At 41.4% G+C, this 21,571-nt stretch overlaps 1 protein-coding gene across 6 annotated transcripts in view; it reads left to right on the top strand.

Moving 5' to 3' along the window:
* Window positions 1–21,571, top strand: part of upb1 (ureidopropionase, beta) — a 128,941-nt gene that overhangs the window by 84,465 nt on the left and 22,905 nt on the right. For all 6 annotated transcript variants that reach the window (XM_048555840.2, XM_048555837.2, XM_048555841.2 and 3 more), the window contains exons 5-6: window positions 5,475–5,636; window positions 16,543–16,712. In XM_048555840.2, the coding sequence (XP_048411797.1) occupies window positions 5,475–5,636; window positions 16,543–16,712 (332 nt within the window). The remainder of the gene's footprint in view (window positions 1–5,474; window positions 5,637–16,542; window positions 16,713–21,571) is intronic.

Below are 21,571 nucleotides of genomic sequence, written 5' to 3'. Positions count from 1 at the left end.
AAGCCCAATGTTCTTAGCACTATGAAAATAATTTACAGTCTTATTTCTTCCTTGAGGCCATCTGACTCTTTAGCACTATTCAACTGACAGAGGATAAGATGGAAACTTAAGCAATAAAATCCGGGTGTTTGTTGGAATATTGAGATAACCCTCTGTCAAGTCAGGCTGACATTACTGATTTGCTCAGCCTGAGTCAATCTTGCAAACTACTTCCAGCCTGTGACAGAATGGAGCAGTGTATGAAGGCAGCAGAAATTTGAGGAGATGCAGTGTGATCAGTGCAGCAGAGATTTTTTTTAACTTCTCAGTCTTGCAGTCTGTCCCCTCCTGATGTTTAAGATATTCCATTAGTTGAGGAGTTAATAACCAAGGAGTATTGATTTAAGGGAAGGTATAGAACCTAATAGGAGAGTTGAGAAATGTTTTCAGTCAGAGGGTGATTGAAGTTTGGAACTCACTATCACGAAGGATGGTTAAGTCAGAAACTGTTGTAAGATTTAAGTAGCATTTAGATATTCACTGGTGTTGCCACAACTGCCAGGGGCTGTGAATCAAAATTTTGAAAATGTGATTCATTGTTAGATCTTTGTTAACTGCCATAGATATGATGCAGTGATCAGAGGATATGGTGTCTGTGGCGCCAGTAACTCTCCACTACTTCACCCAGGATCAATCTTCAAGCGTATTATAGGTGTGAGTGACATTATGCGTATTTGTTTTTGTGTAGTTTATTGGTCTAATTGCACATCTCTCATAGCACAACATTGTGTAAACCACTCGGTGTTGTTCAGTGGCAGTAAAGACCTTTACTCTTTTAACTGTGCAAGGATGCAATTCCTCCATTAAATCTAAACGGAGGATGCCGAAAATAAGCAAAAGCCTCAAAGCTCATGAAAAAGAGAGCAAACGGGTAAATGTTTCAGAAGCAAGACTGTGTGCATACATGTATGTACACAAGCTTGTGTTGAACAATCCATACAACAGAATCACTATATTGTTATAGCACAGAAGAAAGTCATTCAATCCGCATGTCTTTGCTGGTTTTTCAAATGAGTATCAGTACTTCCTGCTTTATCGCCATATCCTTGCACACTGTTTCTATCCGAATAATCATCCAATACACTCTTGTATCTTGTCACTTTCCAGTATGCGAGTTTCACATTTTGAATTCACTCTGAAACCCATTAGTGATAGTGACCTTGAAGCAATCAAATTAGCATAGAACCCCAAATAGTTCATGAATGTCTTTCAGAGAAGTGCAGAAGCCTGCTGTCTGTACCCGTGTATGTCTGTATATGCCTGATCCTTAACCAGTCCAGTGCCACATCAACAAGGTTGACTCAGAAATCGCCTAACAAACCCAACAGCTGTACACAGCAATTGGCGATGGACAATAAATGCCAGCATGGTAAGCAAGCAAGAATCAACTTTCAACAGCCAGCTGAAGTCAGTATATGGACTCTACAGTTGTGTAGTCCTGTGACAAATTGTGTAGGTTCACTAGTGGATGGCCAGGAGAAAGCTTTTGGGATCAAGATTCAGCATCTTCAGAGAGAGCAAACAGAAGTGGTAAGGCAGTTGGCAGATAAGCAAATGCCCATATATCTCGATGTGCATTTAACAGTAAGACAACTTTTTGATCCTTGTGTTGGAAAGACACATCATTTCCATACAGTTCCCATATTTCACTTTGACTGAGATTATTAAAATTGTGTATCCAGTGCACCAATTATAACATTGTTATAGCTTTCACTTGCCAATCAATCTAGTCCATGAAACATCCCCAAAGAACCCCCTATTTAGGGGTGTAACTTTGTTGAGCCTTCTTGAGTCAATTTGGCTCACTTTTTCAGAGTGCAGCTTAGCTTTGGATTTTACACTTCCCTGACTGAGAGTTAAAGGAACCCTCAGAAAGGAATTTTTGTGCATCACATGGTACCTTTCTTGAGTGAAGCTATCTTTCTTTAATTTGTTCACAAAATGTAGGCATCACTAGCTTGGCAAGCATTTATCCCCATCCCTAATTACCCTCAAGAAGGTGGTGTTCATCTGGCTTCTAGAACTGCTGTAGCTGTTAGGGTTTATTGATACCCAGAATTAGTACATTGACAATGTAGTACTGCCCCCAGTTCACCTGTCCCAGCTCACCTTGAAATGTTAAAGAGTTAATATTTGTTCTGCTGATGTGCAAGAAATTAGATGCCAAGCTGCGCTAAGGCTAAAAAGATACAGAACAGTCTGGAGCGGTGATTGAGAAGTGAGGAACTGTCCAGTTGTACACATTGTTTTTGGGCGGCTGACCTTTGCTTAGGTGATTAAGTCACGTACTGTCACTAGCACTACATAGGCATATGACTATGGGGGAAAGTGAAAAACTGTATCTTGCATACATGACTGAATGTGACGTAAAATCCTATATAAAGGGAGGATGGTTCCCTTATTGGGGACCATCACTTGACACGGCTTCGCAAGCCCTGCGAAGATTGTTAAGTGATCCTCCAGAAGCTTGTTCTTGCTTAAATAAACTGTGGTTGTTCACAGAAGTCGGCGTATTGCATTTGTATCAAGTGGGTAGGAATCTCCTAAAAGGGAATGCCGCGACCTACTACTCAAACCTTCAATCATGCCTTCATCACCTTAAGCCTGTACTACTCCAACCCTATCCAGGTCTGCTTCCTCATGTTCTATTCTTGATAAATTTAAGCTGATGCAGAACTCTGCTGCCTAGGTCTCTACTCACACCAAACCCCATTCTTCTACCACACCTGTGCTCGCTGACTTGACATTAATTCCCAATCAATCGATGTCTTAATTCTAAAATTCTCTTCCTTATTTTCAGATCTTCTCATGGCCTCATCCCTCCCTGTAATCTCGTCCAGCTCCACGCCCTGTGAGATGTATATAGAAGTTTCTGTTAAGCATTTGACTCTACAAACAATGGCAAGAATTATTTGTTGTGAGGGACATTGCTGCTAAGGAAAATGTTGACTTTGTAATCGATTCTAGACATCATCCTGAAATGCAGCTCTTAACATGCAGAGTGTCACGGGTTTACTGACTTCAGCTGATGATGCTGAGTAAATATAGATTGGAAGAAGGCTTTCTCTCCTTTCCTGAAGCTGCTAATTCTTGCTAGGAATCCAGATCAACATGCATTCAGAGCCCTATGTTAGCTCTCCGAGAGGTATCAAAGGCATTGAAAGCAATGCCTCATAAATTTAAAGAAAATCGCATTTGTGGGATTTATTCTCAAACAAAGCTGACAGTTCAAAGCATATTGTACATGAGATAAATACATATAATTCCAATCCAGTGTACCTATTCACTTCCTGTGAAGGAACAAATATTATCTTGTTGCAGTGTATCACTTGCTGGATTTGGGTATACCACCAACTCAAGGTGGTCATTATCTCCAGTGAAAGAGGATGAAGATTGTAAATGTTATATAAAGTGATTTGAACCATACTGGTACTTACCCTGAGGGTGACATGACATCTGTTGGTTTATATTGATTAAAGTGTCTGGTGTGATTTATAGTTACTCTGACAAATTTGCTTTCCTGATTGTACACCCACTGATCTCATAATCTTCAGCTAAGAAAGATCCAGAGTGGCGTGGAGACCTATTCTTCTCTATTCTCATGAGGCTTCAGGTTGTTGGGTCATGTCTTACAGTTGATATGCAATATATATCTAAGAGATGTACTTATGCTATAATAATATCATGCCGTTTGTCCTGGTGGTATCAGGCTCAATCTTACTGGGGACGCTTGCAGCATGTTAAGCTGAGACAGCATGCAACTGTTTGTAACCTAATTACCCAGTACTAGCGCAGACATGCAGTGCCTTTGATTGAAATATATGTAGACTCCAGGAGCTGTCACAAATATGTATTGATACATAGTGGTACATAACCTACATCTGGTTCTTATGAAATGTGGGGTAACATAAGTATCACCTCATTGGGCACAAATTTCCTGCTAAAGGTAAAAACCCCAGAACTGTATCTGTGTTAAATCATGAGGCTAGAACAGATCAGGATGAACTGTGGTGGGTGTCCATATATAAAGAAACAATTCCCAAATCTCAGATATCACAACAGTGGCAAGGAGCCCTTACTGGTGATATTGTTATATTATTGGACTACTATTCACGGGTCTGGGCTAATGATCAACAACAAGAGAGCAGAACTCACCTTAACAACTAAGGAATTTAAACTGCATTAAGTTCAGGTTTAAGTGCAGTTTAAACATGTGTTTTCACATTAGGACATCCCCAGAGTAGTCATGTTTCTGATTTCATTTCAGCGCACTGATTAAGCATTCTCAGACTTTATTTAAAAATAAGCTTTGCCACTTTCTCTCCCTCCCCCTTCCCCAATCTCACTTCCTCTCCATCTTTTACCCCTCCTCCTCTCTCACTCTCTCCATCTCTCACTGTTCCCTCATTCACCGCCTCTCCTGTTCACCAACTCTCTCGCTAATTGCCCCCCTCCCTTCCTTCCACTCACAATCTTCCTTGCTCCCTTAGTCACCTCTCCTGTCTTGCTGCATCTCACCACGGCTGTCACTCATAGTGAGAGTTCAGGAGAGCAAAGTGGCAAGTGCGAGGGAATGGAAGAATCTGGGGAAGTGGTGATGGAGAATGGTGGTAAGTGGGAGATCAGTCCTAGTACATTCTTAAGATTTCATAAGTTATTAAGAGTTAGCAAAATAATTTTTGAGCATGGTAGGCTAAAGGCAAGCAATAGGATTTTATTACAACCCCTCTTTAATTGCTTTTCGTATAGGAAAGTAAATTCAAAGTTGAAATGTTAGGAGTGCAAAAACAAAAGCTGGTTGTAAATACTGTAGATCTGGAATGAAAAGCTAGTCACAATAATGGTGACTGTGAAATCACTGGAAAGTTATAGTATCCCATAAGGTTCATGAATTTCCTCGGGGAAGGAAATCTGCTGCCCATTACCTAATCTGGACTACATGTGACTCTAGACTCGTGGTAATGTGATTGACTCTTCACTGCCTTCTCAAATGGCGCAGCATGATTCAGTGGCATCAAACTGCTACAAAAGTCTATAATCTACATGGACCTTAGCAATTCAAGAATGCAGCTCACAGTCACCTTGTCAGGATGGGCAATAAATGCTGCTCTAGCCTGCAATGCTGACATCCTGTTAACAGAGCTGAGACTGAAAATTGTACATGGACGATGGTCATAGTGCAATCTCATTTTCCCATTCGATGGGAGCATGGAATCATATCTAGTACCGCATCTGTTTCACATATTGTTATAAATGATCAATTTAAGACATATGGGGGACCGTTTCAAAAGCGCCCTCTCATTTAAGCTTTTGACCTAAAACCAAGAGCGGCAAACCAGATCGATAATGACCCTTCATCTGCCTTGTTTAAGACATTTGTTTTTCCCCTCCCTGTCTTTCTTCCTCTAAGCCCTGTTTCGTGCCTTCTCTTGCAGCTTGCAAGAAAATATAACCTGGTCATGGTGTCACCAATCTTGGAGCGGGATGAATTTCATGGGGACACACTGTGGAACACTGCAGTAGTGATTTCTAACTCTGGCAAAGTCCTCGGCAAGACCAGGAAGAATCACATTCCCAGGGTCGGAGATTTTAATGAGGTAAGAAGGTGGTGACTATTTCGGTGTGTAACATGCAAGAAAATTGTAGCAATAGGATCAGAGATAGTAGGAACTGCAGATGCTGGAGAATTTGAGATAACAAGGTGTAGAGCTGGAGGAATACAGCAGGCCAAGCAGCATCTTAGGAGCACAAAAGCTGACGTTTTGGGCCTAGACCCTTCTTCAGAAATATTCTGTCTTGTCAGTTTCTATATCCTGGTCTTTTTGTATAATCAAAATACCAATATTTTGGGGAAAACAGCGGCCTAGTGGTTAGCACTGGTGCCTCACAGCACCGGGGACCGGATTTGATTCCACCCTCAGGCAAATGTCTGTGTGGAATATTCTCTGTATGTTTGAGTGAGTTTCCTGTAGGTGCTCTGGTTTTCTGCAGCAGTCAAAAGGTGTGCAGGGTTAGGTAGATTGACCATGCTAAATTGCCGTTAGTGTACAGGCAAGTGTGGGGTTAGGTGGATTGACCATGCTAAATTGCCTTTAGTGTACAGGCAAGTGCAGGGTAGGTGGATTGGCAATGCTAAGTTGCCCTTAGTGTACAGTGATTTGCAAGGTTACAAGGATAGGGTAGGATTTGGGTCTGGGTAGAATGCTCTTTGGAGGGTTGGTGTGAATTCGATAGGCTGAATGGCCTGCTTCCATACTGTAGAGACTCTATGATCTCTATGAGTTCTAAGAAAGTTGTGTTCCCTGTGTAGCCCAGTGAGGTAAAATGGACCACCTGCACACAATGTGGAACTGAGCCAAACAGCGTGCTCCCAGCTACAACCTCTGCTCAGCTTGAATTTGGTTTAGTGTAAGTGATGGTTTGGTGATGGTGATTGAGCACTAACTGTATCACCTTAAGGTGAGGGGATGTCTCTGCTCCCTTTGCCTGAAAAGTTTAGTTTACAAGTTCTGGAATAGCTCTGTACACATGCATAAATGAATGGGATAAGCTTGTCAGTTCCGAGTAGTTCTAATTTGCTATCAGCTATTAAGTCAGTTCAACAGTCTATAGCCATGTAGCATGGAATAGTTACTATCTCTTAGGAGATAACTGTCTGTTACTGAGTGTTAATGTAGTTAACCAGTTTACAGCTAATATAACCTGTAGGCTCGCCACTGTTTAATAAACCTCTTGTTACTGAAATGGTCTCTTTTGCCAAAGTCTAGTTCATGGTGAATCCTTCACCACTGAATATGAGTAAGTCCCAGAGACTAACATTTCAAGAGGTTAGGTGGCAGCAAATCTTCCCAAAGAAGATCACAGTAGCATCACTTGCCAACAGTGGCACCTCTCCCAGCGCTGCCCATTGTTTTCTGCTGTAGTTTCGGAATTGCAGCTTAGGGATTGTTGAAACTGATTTCTGCACACCATCTTCTTGCTATTCTGACTGCCCTCCTCATAATTAATTACTCTATTTCTCACAGAATTGATGTGCAACTACTAGATCTGTAGTTACCTGTGCCACTTAGCTCTCATTTGGAATACCTACCAGATTGGCCTGCCTCTAACATACTGCTACTTCCCATTATTTGGGAAATTCTCCCTATAATTTCCACTCCCCTTCATTATCTCTGCAATATATGATATGTGGCATCATTTCCTGCTGATTTCCTTTAGTTCTTTTAATATTTTGAGGACATCAATCATTTAATATCAGTCATTGATTCAGTTGGATGAATTCCATATGGTACACATGCTAGTTGTTTCTTTATACATTCACAGGAGAGTGGGAGTTGCTGGCTAGCCCAACATTTATGATCCATCCCTAGTTGCCTTTTCCAGAAATTTAAACCAGTAACAGTGAAGGAATGGTGATATAGTTCCAATGCAGGATGGTGATTATTGAGGCAGTCTTATCAAGTTGCTACAATGCATCTTGCGGAGGGTACATGCTACTGCACCAGTGTCAGTAGTGAAGAGACAGAATGTTGCAGGTGAAGGGTGTGAGTGCCAGTCGTTTGAGACTGCCACATCTCTTCGAGGTATGCTTACCTTGAAGAAGTTCTGCTCCTCTCTCCGGCAGGACTCTTTGTCTGTCCAACTGCTCTTCTCTCTCTTTAGGCTGTATCTTATCATTTACTCCCTAATCTATCCCCCTGCCATTTTTCTGTATATAAACTGACGTTTTCCCAGCCACCATCAGTTCTGAGGAAGGGTCAGCAGACTGGAAACGTTAACTCTGTTTTTTCTTTCACAGATGCTGCCAGATCTGTTGAGCTTTTCCAGCAAATTTGTTTTTGTATATGGGATGTTTTGTCTGGATGGAGTCAAGCTTCCTGAGTGTTGTTGAAACTGCACTCATCTATGAAAATGGGGAGTATTCCATGATACTCCAGGCTTGTGCCTTGTAGAAAGTGGACAGACGTTGGGAATACAGGTAGTAAATTATTCCTTGCAAGGTTCTTAGCCCCTGACCTGCTCATGTAGCTGCCGTATTGAAATGGCTAGTTCAGATCAGGTCTAGTCAACGGTGACCCTGTTGCCATATCTTGTGTTACTGAGAGGAAAAAGATATTCAGTTTGTTCTGTTTGAAGCCTATTCTTTTTGTTTGTGTCTGACTTCTTGCATGTAGTGTGCTAGGAGAGCTCTATATTGTTATTGAATCCCAGAACGTGGGGCCAAGGTAGTTGAAGCACAACCACCAATGATAAGGGGAACGGAAGTGCAAAGAAATTTGATTAGAGGAATGTGGACTCAAGGCTTGGAGCGCAAGCCTACTGAGATCGGGAAGAATGAAGCACAAAATTTATACAGGAAGATGAGAACTTTAAACTGGAAGTACCAGAGCAATGTAGGTGAAGAGGTGAGCAGAATTTGATGTGAGATAATTCAGGGGCAGCTGTGGCCTGTAAGATACTTGGCACACAACAGTCATTAGACCAGCGACCATTCTTGATCAATGAATGAGCTCACGTTGTAAGGACATTTATGACTTTGCACTTTCAAAAGACAAATTATGGTAAATGTCATCCGTGAAATATCTGGACTGTGATGTGACTGAGCCCAGAGGCAAAAGCAATTATCACACAGACACTTTCAATGAACATTTGTCTACTATAAATGTAGTGGGTATCTAAATATAGGATAACAGATAGCTTGGAGCAAAGCAGCAGCTTGTCATCTCAAATGCGTCATGACTGCACTTTATTAACATTGGTGAATATACTGAATTGAATTCCTGCCTAATCCATTTATTTTATATATGATGTGGTGTTGTTTGTATAAATAACCATGCAGCAGTCAGAATGTGTGCAGTAGAAGTTAAGTGAGGTAGGAAAGGAGAATACAAAGATAACTACAAAGCAGTGAGCAGTATACATTACCACATCACCAAGAGAGTCGGGGAACAAAAAAAATTCAATTATTAAAATTGAGATATTTCTCATGCCTTTTCCAAATCATTTTCAAACTCTCTGAATTCAGTCTGTTAGGTTTTTGAGGCTGTTACCCTTATCACTGTTTAAGATGATGGGCTAGATTTAGTGCCCCCTGTGCTAAACATGGGGTGTGGTTGTCTTCAGGGGTCAACTAGGTCACTCGTCCCTCTTTTCCCCCAGTGAGAAACCCCACTGGATCAAGCCCCAGTCGGCCATTTCAGTGCTAGTCAGTGGGTTTCTTGACCAATTGGAAACCTTGACACTGAAATCCAGTCCTGCCTGAAGACACTGGCCAGTTAGAGGCCAGCTGGGAACTGGAGAGTGTAACTGGGGATTGTGCAGCCATGAGGAACTGTGTCAGTGACAAGATAACTAGATCTTTATCTAGGGGACATTGAGGTGATTAGAAGGGGTTTCTGGGGAATCAGAACCAAGGATTTGCTTTCAATAGCCAGACCTATGCCCCTCCTCCCTCTCCCCCCACCCCATCCAGCAGACAAGCCATCCTGGATTCCCTGTTGGGGAAGTAGCCACTTTCCTCGCCTTTTGGAAAGGCAGGGAATCCCGATTCTAGGAGGGCCAAGACATTAAGCCACTGTTAATTGACCACTGAAGGGCCTTAATTGGCGGCAGGTTAAGAAGGTTGTCATTGTTCCTGAGCTTTATTGCTGAGGTGATGATTGACATCTCACTAATGCCAAGCTGCCCAAATATTTGCCCTTCCCACCATCTGCCATGTGACCTGCAGGAAAGAGATGATCCTGCATTACTGGTGAAATCTTGGAAAGGCTCTGGCAATGAGAATGGAGACATAGGAAGTAAGGAACTCAAATAAACAACATAAAGCATACAAGGCTACAAGCCTAATGCTGGGAAATGGGATTGGAATGGATGAATGATTGATAACCAGTTTGGACACATTGGGCCCAACGGGCCTCTTTCTGTGATATAAAAATTCTATAACTCTTGAGAGTAAGTAAAGGAGGCAAGCAACAGAGAACGGTTAGATGAAGAAGATGGTGACAACGAGTAAGAGTGGAGATGAAGGAGTCAGAGAGGTGGTGGAACAGAGTGAGAGCAGCATACAGCAAGAGAAGTGTGGACAGGAACTAGATAGAGAAATGTATCTGGACATTTTTCGATTTCTGTCTTGGGGCAGTTAGCCAGTATGCTGGTTTTCTGTCTTGTTATCGCCATAGGCCATTTTCAAAGAGAATGCTATGTGAAGAGGGCTAGGGATGGTGATGGCCACAAATATACACCAATATCCTTTGATAAGCTTATTTAAGCCACCAAGCAGGTGGTGACTAGAATTTTCCACTCAGGCCATTCATTGAGGCTGCACCACAGCCATTGAAGCCTTCTGGGATTTTCCCTCTACAAAGGTAGCCTGATCGCTATAGACACATTTAAGTTTATCTTTTCAAAAAGCCTTCAGAAAGCGACTCGATCTTAAGGTACTGCATCTTCCTCCTACTACACCTCTGATCACAGCACTTCAAGAGGTGGAAAGCCTGCAATTGGAGCCTATCGCTCTGACCCTGAGTGGTACTGTGCCTAAGCAATGAGACAGTGACAATAATTGACTGAATGAGTGTAGAGCCTTTGGCTGATTTGTATGGGTGATAAAATGAAACTGAAAGATTTGCAGTGTCAGTGAGGTTATACTTCACCAGTACTCACTCCCAAGTATGTAAATCTACTCAGATTTTGGAATGAAATGACTCTAACTGAAATATTGCTGGAGGTTTATGCTTGACTAGGTGATGCAGTGCTTGGCAGCAGTCCTGTGTTCTGACTGCTCTGTCAGTTGGAATCCACCAGTATACAAGTGTGGAGGAGTTGTTGGAATGTGTCTGCTTCTTCCAAGGAGGCAGTTGCTTGCGTTTAACCTGCTGCGTCATTCAGCAAAGCTGGGGAGAGATTAACAGATGCTCCTCTGATGGTGCAGTTGATTTTGTAATTGCGTCATACAGACCAGAATTTGTAGGTTTAATCAGGGCTAATACTGTTTAACCTCAGTGCTGAGGGGAGGATTGGGGAATTGCTGTCTTGTCACCCCTATTGGGCAAAGGCAGATACCCAATGAGGACTGGCTCAGTTACAGCTGTCATGCCCTGCACAGTTAGAGAAGGACTTCTATGTAACAGTTAGACAAGGTAGTTGAAGGTGCCAGTGTGAGTCAGACCAAATCTCAGCACCTTCAGAAGTACAGGGATTTCAAAATCTTGAGAAAAATGTTGGCACTTGACAATGTTGTCGATGATAGTCCCTTCAAGAATGAGCTAAGTCATGCTCCAGAAATAGTATAGTGTAGCTGATACACAGTGAAACACAAAATGGGGCTGATTTTGAGGGGTCATGTGGTAGAGCAGTAGTATCTCTTGGTAGAACCAGGTTCGAGTCCCATCTGCTTCCAGAGGTGGTAATAACATCTCTGAACAACTTGTTTAAAAATAAGCAAGGACTGGTTTTCCTCATTTTGGGATGTTGGTTGGGAAAGAGAGAACAAACTGGCATTTGTGGTGATAACAAAGTGTGAAGCTGGATGAACACAGCAGGCCAAGCAGCATCTCAGGAGCACAAAAGCTTCTTGAGACGCTGCTTGGCCTGCTGTGTTCATCCAGCTTCACACTTTGTTATCTTGGATTCTCCAGCATCTGCAGTTCACATTATCTCTGGCATTTGTAGTGAAATGGACAGCAGACTGACTTGTGCTCCGTAATTGGAAAATGAACAGTATAATGTACCAACAAGATCTCGTTGCATTGCAGCCAGATGAGCGGTAAGACTTGTTCATCAGGGATTGTTAACTTGTGATTTCAAACATCAGAAAGGAGGATTGGTGGCAGCAAACTCCTTGAACCTCAGTCCATTAGTGAGTATTTATCCAGAGTCCATCGTGACAGCTGGAAGTGTCCTGAGTGGGGGATTCAATTCACAGCCCAACTCTGCTTACTGGGTACTCTTATGGTGCAGTGATAGTGTCTCTCCTTGAGGGTAGAGAGTTTGGGTTCAAGTCCCACCTGCCCCCCAGAGTTGTGTTAGAACATGTCCAAGCAGGTTGATTTTTAAATTGTTTTTAAAGCTTTTTTACACTATTTGCTGCTTTCTGGTAAGTAGAGATCTTGTGACCTATAGTTCCTTAGCACTGGGGTTCTTTGGGCTGGATCTTTAAGTATCTTCACAGTTGAGACAGACAGCTCCTTCATAAGTACGGAAAGTGGAGTTGACAATTATCAAATTATCCATGATTTTATTGAATGGCAGAGCACATCGATGGGCTGAATGGCCTACTTCTGTTCCTATGTCTTGTAGTCTTATTGAGGTATGAGGTGATAACTAGGAAAGAGATTCAGTTTCCTTTAAGATTTTGACTGCTGTCATAGTGTCTCCCATTAAATAATCATTTCATTTGTTATTTGATTTTATTTAAAAGAGCAGAAAGGAGGATTGGTGACAGCACACCACCTCAAACACAAGCTACCAGTAGTTAGTACCACAGCATACAACAACGTGAAGCCTGTTTCTCTAAGGAAAATAAAATATATCCTGCCCATAATAATGGAAGAGATTTGCTTCATGTTCAAAAGCACTCACCTGCATTCTGTGTGAGGAATCAGATCACTGCATAAATACATCATTGATCTTAGCTTGCGCATTGATTTCATTTTCTGATTCCAAATTCTCTCCAAACCCAATAATTTCACCTAATAGATAAGCTTCCAGTCTAAGAGGAGCTGCAGGCTGGAAAACTACGATTGGTTACTGATGGACACGTGTATAATCACTGTTGTATCAGGAAAAATGACCCCTATTTTGGAAATTCAAAAGCCATTAAAGTAGTTAATTGTATTTTGTAGCCTGTCCTTCTAAACAAACTGATCAATGTGCCTTGATTTACAGGAAGAGTTTTAATAGGTCCATTAAAACAGACTAATCCTTGCAAGGTACAACTAACCATACAGTATACCACAGCCAGAAACCTCTGGAGGTGTGTAAATGATGCTGGTGCCAATCCACATGAGAGCTGTTCAAAAATCTTTGTGTCCAGCTCTTTGCAGTAAGTGACTCAATTGTTTTTATCTCTGCTATTTGTTTTTGATAAGCTGAAAACACAGCATGGTCCTGCCAAAACAAACCTTTTTTTGATGTATTTTCATTTTCAGTACAGGTTCAACATCAGCAAATTGTGCACGGCTGGACTGATCTACATCCTACCCCAAAACCCAAGGTTACTAGCAGCAACCAATGTCTACAATCCAGAGCAATCATTGCCTGCCACCCCAAAATAATATTGCTACATATCATTAATTTCAGAGTTTCGGTGATTTGATCTGGAAGAATTAATCAATCTGAGCTCTCCCTTTACTGTCTAGACTACGACTAAAGTACGGGACCATTGATCCTGGTTAGTCACATTGTCCCAAATAATATCAAACAAGGATTTTAGCTATTTTCAGATGGTCATCTGCCAGCAATTCTGGTTTGTGGCCTACAGTAAATGTACCTCATTATTTCAGTTACACCCAAGTAAAACACGAGATTTGACCCGCACTTCCCAAACCTTCTCAAACAGGACTTTTTAGCTCTACATAAAAGTTTGGAGCAAGATACAACCCCTCACCTCAAGGCTGCATTTGCTAATTTGTTCCATCAAAACTGTATGTAAAATAATCCATAATTATTGCACTGCACTTCTTATAACTCCCATTATTTATTGATGTATTATCTAACCTACTATCCAATGTTATTTTCCTGTTCATGTGTTGAATGATTTTATTGGTTTAATACGTGCCACGAACATGTCTTGCATCTGTTGTGACTTTCCCAACACTTGACAAAGTGTAGCATTAATGCTGTGAGCACTGTTGTTCACTATTTGCAAAGCCAACATAAACTCAGAATTGGCAATACAATTTCAAAACTTGCCAATGACACCAAATTTGAGTTACACTTAATATTGAGGAACACGGACAAAATACAAGAAGGGATTAATAAAGTTGCAGAATTGGACCATAATTGGCAAATACCTTTCAACTAGTCATGTGGCAGTGTGGAAATGAGAACTGCTGAATAAAGACGTTTTGTTGAGGCTTTTCATCTCTCACTCATCAGGGTAGAATTGCAAAAATGTCAAGTTTTGGAGAGAATAACAACTCATTCTGCATGATAAAAGGGTCATGATTGGTTAGCCAGTCCACTCTGATTGGTCAAGACTGTGCCATGGAAGATGCATCAGGGAGTTAATTGTTCCTCACCTTTACATTTAATTCAGAAAGGACACAATGCCTGAGCATTTTCTTTGTGCGTAGAGGACATGGAGCTGTGTATGATTATAATTTTGTGTTGTTTTAGCAAGTAAGCTACATTGTAAGTATGACTGGTGACTAGCTAATACCTAATGTTTGACTTCATTCTCTAATTGAACTGTACTTGCTAAACAACCCTGAGTGTGCTAATAATCATACAAGCAGTTTGATTATCAGTTGGGCTTGCAATTTAGGTGTAATCTAGAAGCTACATATATACTTGTATGCAAGAATCTGTCATTTGTAGAAAAGAGCAACCTTGTCCAGGTATTATCCCAGTGAAATGCCCTATTTCTGGGCCCATCCTGAGGCATGCCAGATGAAAAGCTTTTGACATCATGATTGGTTTTTAGTGAGACTAAATATGTTCAATCGACATGTTTCCTTTTGCAGGAAGAATGAAGAGGCCACAGACAATTTGTTTAAATAAGACAAGTCTAAATGGGGTAGAGGGTTGGAATAGTAATTGAGATCTACAGCACAGTAAAAGGCTGTTTGGTCTGTCACTAATCAAAAATAACCACCTAACTATTCTAATCCCATTTTCTAGCACTTGACCCATAGCCTTGCATGCTTTGGCATTGCAAGTGCGCATCTAAAGACTGCTTAAGTCTATAATGATTTCTGCCTCTACTGCCCTTATAAGCAGTGTTTTGGTTACAGATATCTCAATTAATATAAGTAATGATATAGCTAGAAAATGGCAAACAAAATGCTGGAGCTAGTTGCTTGAGCGATATAACTGAAAATTAGGCAAGTTATACACTCACATGGAATCTTGGGTAGACCATATTTGACATTTTGTGCACATCGCTGGTATTCTTATTACAAAAAGGATAAAAAGGAATATAAAAGATACAATTGACAAGGATGATCTGAGAACTGAAAGATTATATAAATCAAGAAACATTGAACAGGCTCCTGTTCCTCTCATGTAGAAGAGAAGGCAGCAAGATGGCCTATTAGATGCCTTTGAGATAATGAAAGCAATTGATTGGGTAAATGTGGAGAAGATATTTGCAATTGTGGGTGGGGGAGAGTGGCTAGGTCCAAACCATGAGCCATAAATATAAAACTTTACGGAAATAAATCTCACAGGGAATTCAGGAGAAACTGCTTTACCCAAGGCTGGAAGGAATGTGGAGCTTGCTACCACAGGGATTGGTTAAAGTGACATGAGAGATGCATTTGAGGGGAAGCTGGAGAAATTCAAAACGTCAAGAAGACTGGAAGGATACGCTTATGTCAGAGATATAATGGGAACTGCAGATGCTGGAGAATCCGAGATAACAAAGTGTGGAGCTGGATGAATAAACCAGGCCAAGCAGCATCTGAGGAGCACAAAAGGTGACATTTCGAGCCTAGACCCTTCATCACAAAAGGGGGATGGGGAGTGGGTTCTGAAATAAATAGGGAGAGAGGGTGAGGCGGATAGAGATCCACTGAGGTTTGACCGGAGGTAGGAGGGTAACTTCTTCAGGTTAGGCATCCCTGGAAGAGGCTTCGCAGTGAGGTTAAAATTGTTTCAGAGGTAATGGGAACTGCAGATGCTGGAGAATCCGGGATAACAAAGTGTGGAGCTGGAAGAACACAGCAGGCAAGCAGCATCCCAGGATTCTCCAACATCCATCCGGATGATCACAGCAGGCCAAGCAGCATCCCAGGATTCTCCAGCATCCATCCAGCTCCACACTTTGTTATCATGGAGGGAAATGCTGATGGGAATAGATGAAGAAAGGAGGAGACTCATTTGAAGCAGAAATATCAGCACAGTTGACTAGTTGGGTTAAATGGCCTGTTTCTAAGGTATATGTTCTATGTAATTCTCTGTAACCTCTTGAATTGACAAACTGTGTTGTAGGCAGTGAACACCTGTAGCTCCTCTAAAAAAGAAATCCTGGTTTCATGCCACCTCTGCATTTCGTGCCCAATTATCCAGTTGTATTCTATTCTGTTTTGTTTAAACATTGCTCCTCCTTAACTAAAACAGAATAATCCTGATTTAAGGTGCCACAATTAAGTTTGTGAATCTTCTTCCTACTGTTAAAAAGTATTCCAGCAATTGGATCCTGTGAAGATGAAGAAATTGCAGTTGTGTATAAGTGTAATATCTAAATGTCAGGATAATGAGCGATTTGGACGAATTTCCAATGTTGTAACTTACATTAAATTCAAACTTGTAATTTTGGTAATGGAAATTTTTTGTCCATAGTCTACATACTACATGGAGGGAAACACGGGACACAAAGTGTTTCAGACTCAGTTTGGACGGATTGCTGTTAATATCTGCTTTGGTCGACATCACCCTTTGAACTGGTTAATGTATAGCATCAATGGAGCTGAAATTATCTTCAACCCCTGTGCTACTGTTGGGGAGCTAAGGTGAGAGAACAGTGTGACTGTAATTATGGATAACCTGTGGTGACATTTCACTCTCTGCTTGGCCACAGCCCTGAGATGTTCTTGCCAAGTAGTTATTGGTATCATGGTGCACATCATTTCCACTGATTAATTTCATTACACTAGCATTTGGTTGAACAGATGGCTGTAGCTTCTTCACCATGACTCCATTCATTCTGAGCTTAAAACACTGCAGTCTACAAGTAACTATTTTGCTCATGGATGTATGGTGTATTTTCTAAATTCCCAGAGTCCCAAATGTAGGACATTTTTCAAATGAGGGTCTGGCCCAGTGGAGAAAGGGGATCTCTTCCTATTTAACTGAGTGAAATGATAAACTTATATAGATTGTTTGGCCTGTAATGCAAATCCTGTTAACCAAAGGGTAAGATTATTGTGAAAACTGTACAGGGTCTGGACGGAAGCCCCCTTTGCCAGAAGGAAGTTTTATAAATCTATTTGAACATATTTTCACATTTCCATGTTTACAAACATACTGTATCTCCAGCTGTTGCAAAATGGTGTTGGCAGAGGAGGTTTAACATTGACATTTAACTGACAAGCTCTCGAACACTGTGATCTCAAGTGAACTATGTACCTAACAATGTGCTGAGCTTGAAATGAACCCTGAGCTTTGAGGATAAAGGTGAGAACTATATCCTGTTAAAAGTGTCACAGCAAGCAGTCCATGTCACTAAAACTGGGATGGAAAACAGACTGAGCCTTCACTGGAGTAAAACCTCATATCAGAATTATCAAACATGACATAGAAATGTAAAAAATAGGAGCAGGAATAGGCCATTTAACCCATAGAGCCGCTGCACTTTTCAATATGATCATAGAATAGGAGGTTGGAATCTCAGCTCAGAGTTGCATATGTGGTTATAAGCAATCTAGTTCGGTGTCTAAAGCTTGCTGTAGAAGAGGAATGGAGTTGATCATTGGGAAAGGGAGTTTATTGTGGGGACTGATTACAATGAAGTCTTTGTTCATTCATTCATCCTAAGCGAGATATTACCTATCTCTAATTGCTCTGAGAAGTGGATAATGAGCTGCCTTCCTGGATTGCTGCAATCTTGGGGTGTAGGAATACTCACAGTGGCAGTTAGGGAGGGAGTTCCATAATTTTGACCCAGGAACAATTAAGGAACAGCCATATATTTCCACATCAGGATGGTGTATGGCTTGCAAGGCAACTTGCAGGTGGTGAAGTTCTCATGTATGTACTGTCCTTCTCCTTCTAGTTGGAAGTGATCATGGGTTTGAAAGGTGTGATATAAGGAGGTTTGGTGAATTTCTGCAGTGCATCTTTTAGATAATATGACTGCTGCTACTGAGTGTCAGTGGTGAAGGGAGTGAATGCTGAAAGTGGTGAATATGGTGTCAATCAAGCGGGCTGCTTTGCCTGGATGGTGTTGAACTCGTGTTGTTAGAGCTGCATACATCAGGCAAGAGGGGATTATTCCATTACACTCCTGAACTGTGCCTTGTAGATGGTGGACAGGCTTTGGGGACTCAGGAGGTGAGTTACTCACAGCACAGTTCCCATCCACTGTAGTTATATGGCTGGCCCAGTTCACTTTTTGGTCAAATATACAGTATGCATTTTTAGTTGGAGGAAATTTCAGCCCTTGTTTAAAGGAGAGCAACAGGGATAATCTTGGAATTTAGATGCTGGTGAGCCTTGTGTTACTGGTAGGGAAGTTATTGGAGAAGATTTGTAGGCGCAGGATTTACTCACATTTAGGTAAAAAATGGACTTCTTAGCAAAACGCAGCATGGCCTTATCCAGGGCAACTGTGTTTCATGGACTTGGTTGAGTTTTTTAGGAAATGACAAAGATGATTGATGAGTGCAGGGTAGTGGATGTTGTCTATATGGACTTTAGCAAGGCTTTTTACAAGGTCCCTCATGGTAGGCTGATACAGAAGGTGAGCTCACACAGAATCAGCAGTGAGCTGATAAGATGGATACAGGTTGTAAAAGACAAAGCATTGGAAGGGTGCTAAACTGACTTGGGATCTGTGAGCAGTGGTGTTCCGCAGGGATCGGTGCTGGGACCCTTGTTGTTTGTAAATATAAATGATTTGGAAGAGAATGCGTCGCCTAATTAGTAAGTTTTCAGACAACACAAAAATTGGGAGAGCTGCAGATAGTGAGGAGGATTGCCAGAGGATACAGAAGGGTATAGATAGTTTGGATGCTTGGACATAAAAATTGCAGATGGAATTTAATCTGGAAAAATGTGAAGTGATGCATTTTGGAAGATCTAATGCAAGGGGGACGTATACAATAAATAGCAGAACCCTTAGAAGAGTTAACATACAGAGGGATCTAGGTGTACAGATCCACAGTTCCCTGAAAGTGGCAACACAAGTGGATAAGATGGTTAATAAGACGTATGGCATGCTTGGCTTCATCGGTCAGGGCACAGAGTATAAAAATTGTCAAATCATATTGCAGCTGTATAGAACTTCAGTGAGACCAACTTTGGAATATTGCATTGAGTTCTAGATGCTACACTATCAGAGCATATGGAGGCTTTGGAGAGGGTACCGAAATTTTTTTTTTAACCAGAATGTTGCCTGGTTAGGAGGTTATTAGCTATGAGGAGAGATTGGAGAAACTTGGTTTGTTTTCATTTGAATGTGGAGGCTGAGAGGCAACCTAATAGGAGTTTACAAAATTATGAGAGGCGTGGATAGTGGGAATCCTTTTTCTCGGATAGAAATGTCAATTACTAGGGGACATAGGTTTAAGGTAGCGGAGAGAAAGTTTAAAGGAGATGTGAGAAGCAAGGTTTTTCCAAGGAAGGTGGTAAGTAGCTAGAATGCACCGCCAGAGGAAGTGGTAGCTGCAGATTCATTAGTAATTTTTAAAAGGCTCCTTGACAGATACATGAATAGGCAGGGAATAAAGAGTTACAGATCGTGTGGAAGCAAAAGGTTTTTAGTTGAGAAAGTCGCCACATATCGGCACAATTCTGGTGTGATGAAAGGTCTGTTCCTGTGCTGCACTGTTCTTTGTTCTTCAGCGTTATTGATAATGAGCTAGCTCAGGAACGATGGACTCTCTTTCAGCTGTATTCTTCTATTTTTTTTTCTTATTCTTAAAACTATTCAAAATGGCACTAGATTGTGGTGATAGTGGAAAAGCTTTTCACTGTGTTTTACTGTTTTTCTCACTGTAAATATACGAGACAATAAAATCATTCATTCATTCATTCATTCATTCTCTTGTAGCTTCATCAGGACTGTTTAGGAAGCTGAGGACAGAAAGCACGTACAATCATTGCCTCAGTTTGAATGTTAGACTCCCAAAGCAGAAGCTTACTCTGGGGAAGATGTCAGGGATGTGGAAAAAAGCTAAAGAGATTAATTACAGTTCAGCAATAGGTAGGAATATTTTTTTTAGGAGAGGTTAGACAAAGTTGATTGTTGGGTAACACAAAATTTTCAAAACAGATGTGTTTTGATAAGGTGAATGGTTTCCTATTAATCTGATCAAAATGCACCACCATTGTGTGAGTCAGACACTAAAGGGCTATATTACATTTAACTCAGCCCTGTAACCTTTGGATTATATGGGCCCTTGTCAACTAATACTTGTTGCTTTTGTTGATCTGTCTGATTAGAGGGGGATTCTGTAAGCATTGATTGTCAAAAGGTCCAGAAAAGTGCAATTGACCAACCAGAGGTGGAATATTTACTGTCCTGGCTTTTGGTAATGTTTCTAGGTTAGGTTGTAGACTGCTCTTTACAAACAAACAATCTCCTGATACTGGTGGTGAACAAAACTCAGGGTATGTTTTAACCGAATTGAGGCTTATTGTCATTCTTCCGTCTAAAGCTGTGACTGGGAGCAGCGTCCAGACAGTCCTGACACTGACCCAATACAATCTGACCACTTCAATTGACCTCACATGTGGCCATGTGGAAAAATCTTAAAGGGGTCGTGCACAATGTAAAAAAATTACCCAAACTATTGACAGTAAACTGACAGCAAATCAAAAACAGAAAGTGCTGGAGGAACTCGGGCAGCCTGACAGCATTTATATAGAGTGATGGGTACTATTTTGAGTCCAGTGATACTTTGTCAGACCTGATGTGATGAAGGGTCACTGGACTTGAGACATTTTTCTCGGTCCAGGTGCTCCTGGATCTGCTAAGCTTCTCTAACTCTTTCTGTTTTTGTTTCAGAGTTCCAGCACCTACAGTTCTTTGTGTTTATGTAAAATGAAGGAAAATGTTGATTACAGTTTGGCAAATGCTTGTTCCAGTGCAGCTGTCATGTTGGCAATTGAACAACTGGATGGGTATTATACTGTTGACAAAATGCAGAAAAACTCTAAATGGGCAAATCACTGCTTCAGTGCTCAGTGAAGTGATGCAAGGAGCTAACAAATCAATACTGTTATCAAGTGTTGTCTCACAAGTTACCTACACACAGCCACTCAGCTACAGTTAGGTCAGAACCACTTTTCCTAAACCTTGCCAGGACCTCGAGCCAAATGTAGACTTCAGCTGACTGCCAGGGTGAGGTGGAAGGAACCCTGTCAAAGTGGAGATCAGTGGGGTTTCAGTGGAAAACTCTCAAATGACTGGAACTATATCTGCTTTGAAGGAAAATGTATGTCAGCGGCCAATCAGCTTCAAGCCAGGACTTCATCAGGGCAGGGTTTGTGACCCAACCATCTACAGCTACATCATTACTGAACTATCCTCTGTCATAGGTCACAAGTGACACTTATTTGCTGACAATCCCGCAGCATTCAGCTGCATTTATTATTATTTCCCCTGTCCGTGTCTACAACCTGTGCCAAGGGCTCTTGCAGTGCAGTG

Source organism: Stegostoma tigrinum, chromosome 26, assembly GCF_030684315.1.
Source record: "Stegostoma tigrinum isolate sSteTig4 chromosome 26, sSteTig4.hap1, whole genome shotgun sequence".
Classification (NCBI taxonomy): Eukaryota; Metazoa; Chordata; class Chondrichthyes; order Orectolobiformes; family Stegostomatidae; genus Stegostoma; species Stegostoma tigrinum.
This window is presented reverse-complemented; position numbering and strand designations above follow the sequence as displayed.